At 41.3% G+C, this 12,585-nt stretch overlaps 1 protein-coding gene across 1 annotated transcript; it reads right to left on the reverse strand.

The window, feature by feature from the left end:
- Window positions 1-298: 298 nt before the first annotated feature.
- lurap1 (leucine rich adaptor protein 1) lies at window positions 299-12,585 on the reverse strand. The gene is made up of 2 exons (XM_084012535.1): window positions 11,900-12,585; window positions 299-1,510 (listed from the first exon to the last, which is right to left on the reverse strand). The coding sequence occupies exons 1-2, from the start codon at window positions 12,110-12,112 to the stop codon at window positions 659-661; spliced, it is 1,065 nt and encodes a 354-aa protein (XP_083868661.1). The 5' UTR covers window positions 12,113-12,585; the 3' UTR covers window positions 299-658.

Consider the following 12,585-nt stretch of genomic DNA (forward strand, 5'->3'; position numbering starts at 1 on the left):
CGGCTCTATCGGTGCTGTGTGTAGTGGAGTTAAAGGTCCGCCACAGGATGTGTGAAGTAATTAAGGAGATCTGGGGTTTTAATTATACATCCAGTGTAAGAGAAATTGTAGCGCATGGGTATTATTTTTTTCTGGATGAGAAGGTCAAATCATAATTTAATCTTCCAATTTATATATATATATATATATATATATATATATATATATATATATATATATATATATATATATATATATATATATATACTTTATATCAAGCAATCTGAAATCTTGTTTCAGCTCTCTGGAACGTCTTCTCACTGTGCTTCAGAAAAGAAATCAGGGAATAGAAAGAGAGACCCTGAGAAAAAGGATTTTAAAATGATTTTTGTGAACTTTGTGTGAGGCAGCCCAGTTTGGCTAAATATGGTAAAAATCCTGAAATGTGCATCCACCTTAATACTGACATCAATGTTTTATAGAAAGTTAGTGCAGTCACAGAAGGGAAAAAAAAGGTTATTCTTTGTCTTTCAAACCCAGCATCTTCCAACAAGGAAAGCCTCACTATGTGCATTTCACAACAGCAGTTCACTCTTCTTCCATCGATCAGTGATCTGGTCTTTGATGTTGCAGGGGGGCTGTTCAATAGTGGCTTTAGTGTCCTCTGTCACTATCCTTCTTACAAAAACGTCACATCTTCTTGCGACTGTACCCAGCGCCAGTGCGCATCATACTCCAGATGCCTTTTCCCATTCATTTTGCAGTTTTCTAAGTCGATCTTTCCGTTTTTGTAAGGTTTGAGTTTGGGGCTCTGGCTGAGGCGGGTCAGGCTGCCTGTTTGTGTGGTTGATTTCTCCAGGACGCCATTGGCCTTAGTCTGGATATGGTCCTGAAAAACAGGGCTTCCTTTACCTGTGTCTGAAGCCTTCGTCCAGATCGGAGCGCCTTCCTTTGGACCCTCAGCCTTGGCTTGGAGAGAGCTGATGGGAACAGCTCGTTTCCCAGTTCCAGTCCCAGCAATCCCAGTGAAGGCACTGGTAACCCCAATACCTGGTCCACCTTTCATCTCCATCCCATTTCCAACCCCAGTTCCATTTTCTTTTGGCCCAGCTCGAATCCCACTTCCAGCCCCAGTACCGGGCCTCACCCCTGCCCCAGCCACTGTGACCATGGCCCCGGGGCCTCCCCCTGTCAGGCCCCCCCCAGCAGCCTCTGAGACCAGCGGTGTGGTGGCGCAGATGACTGACTCTGAGCTGGAGGGGCAGTACTCATCCATATCATCCGCCAAGGTGTCCAGGTAGCTGCCGATGGAGATGTTATCCAACTTGTCGTTGGGGTCCTGCAGGCTGCTCCAGGAGCCTCTCCAGGAGGTGTCGAGGCCCTCACCCAGGCTGTACTGGCTGCTGGTCAGGCTGCTGCAGTGGCTGGTCAGTGTGCTGCGCTCCTCCAGCAACCATTTCACCGCCTCGATGCCTTCATGGACCGCCAACAACTGCTGCAAGATCTTCACGTCCACCGAGCGCAAGTGAACCTGCGGAGAAATAAACAATGATATGAATGAAGTGACAAACTAGACTGTTCATTACTTTCATGTTTTGATAATTTGCAATAGGAAAAGAAAAATAATTAAATCCAGATAAACTATAAACCAGAGAAACCACCAGGACTTTAAGCATTCAACGTAGGCTCCACAGCAAAGTGCAAACACGTTTATAATGCTGTTAAACCTTCAGGGATCACCATAATGAGAAGTTGCATTTTAAGTATACACAGCAACCCATGTGGAAACTACTTAGGTAAAGGTAGAGGGCAAATGCTTAGAGATGGAAATAAAAGAAAATAGAAAGAGGGTAAAAGAGGGTTTAGAGAAGTGGATGAATAAACTGTTTATAAGTGCGAAAAGTGGAATTCAAGCAACACTAACTCTGCATGAGAAGATGTTGGGGGGCAGAAATTTGATACTGTGGAACTGTGACACATTTCAAAATGTCAAAATACCCTGTGAGTGGTGCAACACTACTAGTTTTTCTATTGTGTCTGCCCTTTTGTCAATGTATGTATCAGATGGTTCAGTACCGTGGACACAAATTTCATCCTCGGGGGACAATAAAGGCTGAAGTCACACATTTAAAACACACATTTATTTAGTTATGATGTCATCTGGTTTAATAAATAAAGTAATGAATAATCAGACATAACAGTCACTGCTGGAGGGGGAGAGAGAGAGAGAGAGAGACAGAGACAGAGATTGAAAAAAGCTACACGATGAATAAGAGGAAAAAGACGGCTGCGCTCATGGAAAATTCCTCTCCAGAATACATTAGCAGAGGTCTGCGGTGAAGTGCAGGGCCAAGAGGTGATATATGGCACCGACATTCAAAGCTATCCACCCTTCTCTGCAGATAACCAGTCTCTCTCAAAGCTAAAGCTTTTAGTCTTTCACTATCTCAGTTTTTTCCACCTAATATATTTTCTGTCTTTATTACTTTTTCTGTATCTCACTGCAGCCCCAGAGTGTCGGGTCTTTCTTTCTCAAGGCTACTGCAGAGTGATTTCTGGAGACATATTGTAAAATTAATAGTTTATTATGGCATTTGTGTCTTTTGTCTCACATAATTATGACAGCTTTCATACAACGTATATTTTGTTTTCATTTAATCACATTCAGAATAATAAAGTATGTGTAAGTATTCTGGTTCTTATGGATACTAAAAGTACCAGGACGACACTAAAAATACTCAAGAGTAAAAGCATATATCGCATTAGTATTTCCTCTTAAATATAATGGAGCAGAAGTATAAGTAAGTGTTATTATATGGTAAAGTACAAGCATTTGTCCTTGAATACATTAGTAGATGAAGCAAACATTCCACCATGTTTAACAATCAAAAAACATGTTGTTATAATAAACAATCACATAAGACAGATAAAACAAATGTTCGCACACAAACTATAAAGCATAAATGTACATAAGTTTAACTTGCAGGTTGAGAACGTCACTTTAGAATGTACTGCATCCTTATGTCGCATAAGGGACTTTATTTTCAGTCCACTTTGGGCCTACATCCTTCATGCAAATACTGTTCCTTAGTCTGATTGCTTTGAAACTTTAAAATGGGTTGTTTATGTGACTCGTGAGGACATTGACTTATTCAAACCTCAACCATAACCACTACATTCCGAGCCCCAACCCTTACCCAAACCTTCACCAAAAATAGACTTTAATTTGAACAAAAAAAAAAAAAGAGTCTGAATCCAAAAATAAATAGACAGTTAAGCGTGTGGGGACTAGCTTTGGGTGCCCACAAGGCTGAAAAACACACTCTTTTTTCAGGTTACACTTCAACACCTAAAGCTAGCACTTACATCCATCTCACTGTAGCTGTCTGATCACATTTTTTAGCTGTTTATTTTTGAAAGGTTGAACTTCACCTTGTTCATTAGAAGTGTGAATGGACTAATTTGGACAAAAGTGTCCGTCAAATGAATGTAATGTAACAACGTGTGGAAAAAGATGTCAATCTCCTAATGGATAAATACAGAAACCCACACACATCATCCAGGAAGCAGAAAAGACACCTGGGACAGCTGAAAAGGAAAGAAATGAGCTGTGACATGGCGTTAAATTACAACTGGCTCTGACAACAGGAGACGAAGGACAAAGAAATGAAGAGAGTGAGATAAAGAGAAACATCAAATAGAAGATTTTCTAGATTTGTAGATATCCTCATCTGTTTCTTCATCCACCTCTACTGTAAATGAGACACACATACGATCAGTGCAGGGAGGAGCGCCAGACAAAGAAGAGCAACAACCACATGGTGTGTGTGTGTGTGTGTGTGTGTGTGTGTGTGTGTGTGTGTGTGTGTGTGTGTGTGTGTGTGTGTGTGTGTGTGTGTGTGTGTGTGTGTGTGTGTGTGTGTAAACCGGCTGGCGTCCTGGTGAGCACTCAGACATTTGGGGTGGGGTTCAGGTTTGAGGTTTGAGGGTTTTTTGGGGCTGGCAGAGACCGAGAGCCTAATGAGGGTGGCAGTAAAAGCAGGTCGATGCCCGTCAGCGCTGACGAAGCTGAGCGCTCCACAAGCCTGTTCTCACTCTGCTGCTGGAGCATCTGATATATAGATAAATCCACAGTTGCTCTGGGTCTTTACAGCTTTCAAGCGTCAATTGTGTGACGCGATCAGTATGCCGGCGTCTATTCGTGGTGCGTTTATGGACAGCTCGGAAAAACGTGTTACGACATGTAACAAATGAATTGAGATGATGTAAAAAGTGGGCACAGATATGGAAAGTGAGGGGGACATGCTATGCGCCTGAATTAGTCTATAAACAGACTATTTTGATAATTTATGAATTATCTCAATGTTTGGTTTGTCTCTATGTTATTAAATGTAATATTTGTCAATTGATTAATCAAGCAAATTATTGGCAGGCTAACCAATAGTCACAGCCCTAATGAAGGTTTGTTTTCCTCAAAATATACAGTATAAAACATGGACATAACTAATGACAATACAGTTTCTAGGAAAGAACAGTTTCAGGGAATGAATGTAAAATAAAGGAAATGTACCCAGAAGCAACATAAGTTCCTTTCATTAATTAAAAATGCATGACTAGCGTTCCTAGCGCTCTTATTAACAGCAGCGTTTTCTACAGTTTTAAAATCGGTGGGTTATCAAACTATAAATCAACATTGTAAAAAAACTAAAGCAACATAACATTGTGTTATTAAATAAAGTGTGTGAATACATTTTAATTAACAATGCCTACACCTCTCCCTGTGCCAAAAGTGGAACCGTGCCAACTGTGTTGCACATTGGGTGTTCGGTGCTGATCCAGCAGGAAAGTCTTTTCATTATTTATGGATTCATTACAGCCTTTAATTATGCAATCAAGTCAAACAGACTCATTAAAGAGATGACCCTCTTGAATGAAAAAGGTCAAGCTGGGGCTCAAAAGGTTTCTATGTGACACCATTCAGGATGGGAACCGGGAGGACTGAGGACTGAAACTCACATTAATCATCGTTTCTCATTTCTGTGCCAGTAGTACACGGCCAAGCAGATTTCTGTTTTCCTGCTCAGGCGTGAAGCCAAGCACCTCCCGGCTGATCTATAAGACTCTGGAAAGCTCATTTTCCTGTCTTTGCACTGCAAACGATATTCAGCATCACTCTTTGTTTAATCAAAAGGCATTTATATTATTATGGCACAGCAATCTGCCTTATTCCGAAGTGTTTTCATGAAGACAATTTCTACAAATTTGAATGAAACAATACATTACCAGCTTATTTCATTCATTAAAAATATGACGAGTATATCAAACTTAAGTACACTTCATATAAACGATCCAGTGAATGGTATGCAAAGACAATTTGTTAATTGTGTGAGCCAAGTAAAACTGTAAACTTTTGTATTACTTTAACATTTTAATGTTTAGGGGTTTTGGGATTGACAGACATTTAACATAATATCTGATTTAATCTATTAATTGTATCCAAAATTGCACAAATAGATGAACCAACAGTGAAAACTAGCAGCTGTGATCCTCATACCTGTGTAAACGTGTAAAACAGCTGAGCCTCTGAAACCTTCTGAATACAAAGAACAACAGGAGCTGATGGTAAATGAAGGCATCTTTGAGTTCCTGACTGACCCGTTTAGAAACTCGAAGGAACCAGTGAGACTCCGAAACACGTCAAATGTAACAGCTTCACCCTGAAAACATTGTTGGGAGGTTTATTTTAGGGATATTTTGGATTTTGACATTTGTTTCCCCATCAAATTTGGATTTTGTGGCAGAGAAAACATTGTGGTGCTGTGTTTTGGATCACATGTTTGAACCTTGCTTTCATCCAGGCAGAGCTGTTGTGTAAATGCATTCAAATAACACATGGTCTGATACTAACTGCTTATCTTAAAGGATTAAAATGACACAAATTAGGTCATATTTTTGTAGTTTTGGCCATCATCCATTCTAATCTATACTGATAGTAAAACTGGCTTGTTTACAACCAGTCTTGGCTGACCACTCGTGTTTCTCGCCATCTGTATTCATTGCAATGAGTTCATCAGATATATTGCCGAGTACGGTGATATCACAACCAAAAATGACCCAAGTTGTAATAAAATCTGATATTTTAGCTGCTATAGTAGACGGATTTCCTGTCATCAAATTGCAAAATGAAGTGGCAAGGTCAATCTGATCTGATCATCTCCTTTAGGGGAATTTGAAGTGTAGAATGCTTTTCAATCATGTATCGGCCGATTGAGTGTCTCAACACAGACACTCAGTGATAAAGTAGTGAAGCGTGATCCGTGACGCACTCTTCGTGTGGACGAATCGTTCCAATGTCACACAGCTACCTAACAGACTGCTGAATCACCGCCAGCAGAGTCGACACACCCGTCTGTCTCTCTGTGTCCCCTGGTGTCACTGCCTGTCGCTGCACCTTCCCAATCTAACAGACATACGGCGTCCTTGCAGAGTCCCTACAGTCTCAATACACAGCAGAAGGTAAAGCTCCCGCCGCTCCATCTGTCTGCATTCACCTCTGAATACTCCATCAAATATCCACTCGTCCTTGTTTTCTGTCTCATTTTCTCTTTCGGGTTTCTGATCAAAGCATTGTTTCATCTGTTTTTTCTTCCCATTGTATCATCTTTGTCCCTCCTCTTTTGTTCCGTTTCTCCTCTACAGACAGCTTTCGACCACAACATGCAAGATTTTACTGCACAATATTAGTCGGACCAGCGTTTCACAGAATTTTCAGCACTTCTTCAGCACTGGTGGTTTCAACAGCTATTCAAAATACTTTAATATGTTTTCCTTCAACATCTTCTCGTAGTATATTAAACTTTTGGTGGTTTTGTTTACGACCTGTCCAGGGTGTACCCTGCCGTCGCCCAAGGTCAGCTGGGATTGGCTCCAGCCTCCCCGCCACCCTAGACAGAATATGCTGCTACGATAATGGATGGATGGATTGATGTTCATGTTTAAAATGATACAAATTAGGTCATATTTTTGTATGTTCATGTTTAGCCACTCACAGCACTTGGTTATGTTTTTGGAAAGATCATAGTTTATTATTGAAAGAAACACAAGTCACCTCAAGCACAAGACCCTACATATTAACATCTTTCTTAACCTTGACCACATTTTTTTCAGTTTCCTGCCAACCTACCACTCTGATCTCTACTTGTATGCAGTTATTAAACGTGGCGCTTCCTTCACATAATCCAGTAGCAATTACGTTTCCTATTAAAACATCTTTGGTAAAACACGTTTGTAGTACATGAATGTAATTCATCAGAGACAAAACAAATGTTGTGGGTGAATGAAGGAGCTCAGGTCATTTGGCAGTGATTTAATGACAACGTCTTTGAGGAGAACCCCAGAGGCCGGATAGTGAAAGAGGACTGGGATTAAATGGACAAGCTTTTGATTCCCTACAGCTCAGCTGTTCACTCAAAGCTGACTTTGCAATGTCATTCATGTGCCCAGAGGTGGACGAGAGAGAGAGAGAGAGAGAGAGAGAGAGAGAGAGAGAGAGAGAGAGAGAGAGACAGAGAGACACAGAGAGAGAGAGAGAGAGAGAGAGAGAGAGAGAGAGAGAGAGAGAGAGAGAGCAGACATGGAGAAAGAAGAATAATGATAGTCCAAGTAATAACAGCATTCATCCTGTGTGTCTCCCTTTGATAGCGGAAATACAGGTGTTCGCTTCAGTTATAAATGGGCCTTTAGTGTGTGTGTGTGTGTGTGTGTGTGTGTGTGTGTGTGGCTGACTGCCAGTCTTGTGCGTTTTTGAAGGGGTCTCTCTGTAGCCATTAAATCTGTTTAGATCAGGGCAGAGCGTGTCTTTTATTAGTCAGCTGGAGACAAGACAGAAGCTTTCTGCTCCCACCGAGATGAACAGCAACACTAAAATCATTCATAACATTTATTTAACTTTGGCTCACAGAGTTGCAAAATGTTCTCAAGTATACTGAGCCATAAGCACTGATGTTAGCAGATATAAAACCAGGCATCAGACAGCTAAGATCACACCAACAGTCTTGTCAATAATGATACACTTTCTAAACCTTTTTATATTTGATCTCTTCCATATATGTCTGTGAAATGTTATTGCAACAACACTGACAAATAAGCCACAACATCAGATGATGAATCAATCAAAGGAACAATCTCTGATAATCGATTAAATGATTAAATCCTCGTTTAAGCACAAATGCATTATCTGATTCGAGCTTCTGAAGCATGAGGATTTGTGGCTCTCTCTGTTTAACATCAAGTATAAATTAAATAGCTTTCAAATTTCAGACAGTTCAAACGACCCACTTGAATGACAGTGGGAAATTGGAATGGAAATGTTTTTTATGGACTAAATAATGAATTGGACACTGATTATTTGGTGATGAAAATAAACAGTCTGGTAAGCAGTGACAAATCAAAATGCATTGTGTTTATCCTTGAGGTCGCACAAACATGTCATCATAAAACATTTGCATAGATCATTCTTTGCCTTTTGCCTTTGCATTGCCACATTTTTTGGTTTTAAAATTGCCATGCATGTAGTAACATTGCTGCTTATTTGTCAAAAGCATCACTTTGAATCTGCTAACTGTGTTTTTGTCATGTGATGTTTACATACAAGTTGAAGGCTGTGTGTTTGCTCAGGTCTTCCATGCACTATGAGGAGCAACATTTCATGACACACACACACACACACACACACACACACACACACACACACACACACACACACACACACACACACACACACACACACACACACACACACACACACAGTAATGGAGTAATGTGAAGAGATGACTGTGAAACACAACGCAGACACAAAAAGTGAGAAGCAGATGTTAGTGTCCTATGTAACGTGCTACATGTGTGGATTTGGCCCAGTTTATAATCAGTATGACAGAAACTGATCAGCATCAGAAAAATAAAAATAAAAACCACATTCAGATTAAGGAAGCATGCACAGTTGTGTGTAAGCATTTCCATTTAGTATTACTCTGCAGACACTCTGCACATGCCTTACAGCGCATCTTACTAAGCAGATTTCTGATGAAAGTGCACTGAACTCTTCTTCTGCACTCCCATTACACCAGAGAGAGAGAGAGAGAGAGAGAGAGAGAGAGAGAGAGAGAGAGAGAGAGAGAGAGAGAGAGAGACAGAGACAGAGACAGAGAGACAGAGAGACAGAGAGACAGAGAGAGACAGAGAGAGACAGTCTGAGCTGGAAGACCAAACCTGATTAATGTCTAAAACTGTTAACAAATCAGTCCGACACTCTGCTCCTGACAGATTTATAGAAACTCTCTGCTTTGTGAGACAAAACTGGGAGCTTTGGTCAGCTACACACTTGTAAACTGACTGACATTGGTGGACGGATAGGTTGATGGAAAGCAAGGAGGATGAGAGTCAGTCTGTGTCCGGTCTGGACAAAATGGGGCGAAGTGATGTCACTGAATTGATTCAAACTGATGCCGCCGATGTCATATTCAGATACATTTCTTCTTCTGATCTGATATTTATTTAGCTTTCCCATACTGAGATGTTAAATGGCGCTACATGTGGGAGGAGTTCTATTGCCTCTCAGAAGGCGCTCGGTGAAGGGTGAGTGCCGTGCTTCCACGACGACGCCGTTTGTCTGGACAGCATCATCAACTATAACCGCCGTGAGAGCAGCCGGCTGTGAGCTAGCCATTGTGGCACAAACATGCATCTCCAGCTTTGTGAACAAAGCAAGGAGAAGCTCTGATAACAATACACACAGAGGGAAGGTCATTCTCTGTTCAGCTAGTTATTACTCCACTTTACCTTTACAAAGCAAATAGTTGCTTGCAGCTGTGTTACAGATCTGAATGCGCCATTGATGTCACATTTAAATCCAACTACACTAAGATAAATTACACATGTAAACTATCTAAATGAGAAATTAAAAAGAGCGGAACGTATCTATCAGCCCACATTCCTAAAAGTGCAGCTGAAGTGGGGAGACGTTTCCTCTTTATAACTCTCTACTTATTAAGTACATCTGGGCTGCCTGCCAGCAGCATTGTGCTGGCGTTGCCACAATGCTGCAGGGAAGGAACTTCATATTTCTGACATGTCACCAAACTAGAATTGTTTGGGATGTTTGAATGTAACCCAGTGCATGCACTCTGTGTGTGACAACCATGTCTGACATACATGAGAAGAACAAAACAACTGTAGAGTGGTGGATGACTGCTGCAGACCTGCACTGTGTAGAGGAGGGGGCTCCATGTGAAGAAAATAAAGGGAGATATTTGTTTAATGGAATAATTTGACCAATGCTTAACAGGAAATAATCTGCTGCCAAGAGCAACCCCGGCTAGACAAAAGAAAAACAGTTTGATTGCAGTTTGTAAGCGTCTTCGTGTGATTTCATTTGTAAAAAAATAAAAATGTTTTTTTTTCAAACAATCAAATAAATGAAACTAACATATATTGAAGAATGATAATGTACCAATACATCACAACTAAACAAAGAGTGTTAACCATCTGACAATAGGCAGACAATGAATTCATCACATTTCTGCAGGCCTTTGGTGGTCAACTCATTTCCTAGCAACCACAGCCATCTGTAGCTGTTGGCATTGTGAGCAGCAGCTTGAATTACTGACCGAGTATGTATGAGCCATCGAATGGCACATATCAATGATGCATTTCATTCTTTATAAATAAAGATCATTGATATCACAATACAATAAGTATTTGTGTACAATATTATGCTGTTTAAATATGTTCGTTTATGATGAGACTAATTGATATTAACAGGTAAAAATACACCTTTTTCCTTTCTTGATGGGAAGATTTATATCTGGGCTCTTGTTTCTCTAGATCATTCCAACATGCTGCAATGGGCGCCTGCTCTACCAGGTGAGCTACCAGGGTGCCCCCCCCACCCTGTACCACTCTGCCCCCCCCCCCCCCCCCCCCCCACACACACACACACACACACACACACAACATTGGTTCTTGTTCAGACTAAACAAACGAGATAAAACAAGTTGCAGAGTGAGCCATATGGTGGTATGGAGGTTTTATCAGCCATTTCCCAGTTCCCATCCCTTAAGCTAAGCTAACCAGCTGCTGACTTCAGCCTCATGTTCACGGTACCGACATTTCTGTGGTATCGATCTTCTCATCCAACTCGAGGAAAGTGACAGATTTCTCAATATGTCACAGGATGCAGAGCCAGAGGAGGAATTTTAAATGCTTTGAATCTGTGTTCCACTGCTCCCTAAAGGAAGCTTTTCTGGAAATTTGACAAAAAATACAACATCGATCATTACAATTAGAGGTACAGCGATAAATCACCCAAGCTAATAGCGTACTGCAGACATATCAAGAATGTTAGATACATGTCAGCTGATTAGAAGTCTATAAGAATTGATGAACTGAGTTTAGGTTACTTACAGTAGAAGCAGAGACACTACTACATATTTTGTCCACCAGGCAGCATTGACATGTTGATTTATGATTGAATGGCCTGCTTATGTATCATGACAATAGAAAGGAAAAAGACAAATATGAGGGATCTGTATCAAGATTGGTTGCTTGGCTATGTGTATGTCCTTATCACGTTATAATTTATTCTTGTTTACATCGATTTCTGGATGTTTTTTGTTTTTTTTGTACTGTACTTTATTTATTTAATACGCATAGTTTTTAACCAGCCCTGAGATATGATAAACTGATCTGCTGGTACATCTTTAAAAATGCACACCATAAGAGTCCAGTGGGTCAGGTTCATTAAATGCCACATCCTGGAAAACAATCTGCAACGTTCAACAGCCTGTCTCTCACACACACACACACACACACACACACACACACACACACACACACACACACACACACACACACACACACTTACCATCTCCATCTTCAATTTCCTGATCTTTTCATCCAAACTCTTCCTCCCCGTGCCGTTACTGGCGTCGTGCGCGGTACTCAGCTTGGCGTCTCCCCGAAGAGAGGGCGCCTCTTCCCGCATCCACCTGAGCAAACCCTCCGGGGTCTTCCGTCCGATCTTCACCTCTATGTCTTTCAGGTCTGGGACGCTGTCGCTGCCAGTGCCTTCGTCCATCGTGTCCGTGCGTTTAAAGCGAAAAGATCCGCAAGATTACGTCCTTATCGCCTCTTGGAATAGTGTCACTTCCTCTAGGATTGTATGGCATCCTATGCGACTCGACTCCAGCTGTTTTTTTTAGACTGCGCCAGGAGAGCAAAACAACAACGTGACAGCATCAACACAACCGCGTGTTATTCCGGCAGAATAAGCTTTAAATTAAATCTTCACTTAGCCTGATTGCCATCTAGGTATCAAGCTGATGAAGCCCGCATATCTAAACAAACCCGATGCTTGTCAACTTAAAGCTGAGGGAGAAAACCCCCCACCTAATTTAGTGTTTTATTTCCCGAGTTTTGTCGCTCCACAGCGGTGCTAAATACAGGCCGACCACCGGAGGTCAGTGACCGGTGTGACAGCGCTGCAGGCGGGTGTCTCGTCAGAGGTCCTCACGCGGAGCTACATTGCGCAGATTCCACCTGCATGATGAC

This window comes from Eutrigla gurnardus (genome assembly GCF_963514095.1).
Source record: "Eutrigla gurnardus genome assembly, chromosome: 6".
Classification (NCBI taxonomy): domain Eukaryota; kingdom Metazoa; phylum Chordata; class Actinopteri; order Perciformes; family Triglidae; genus Eutrigla; species Eutrigla gurnardus.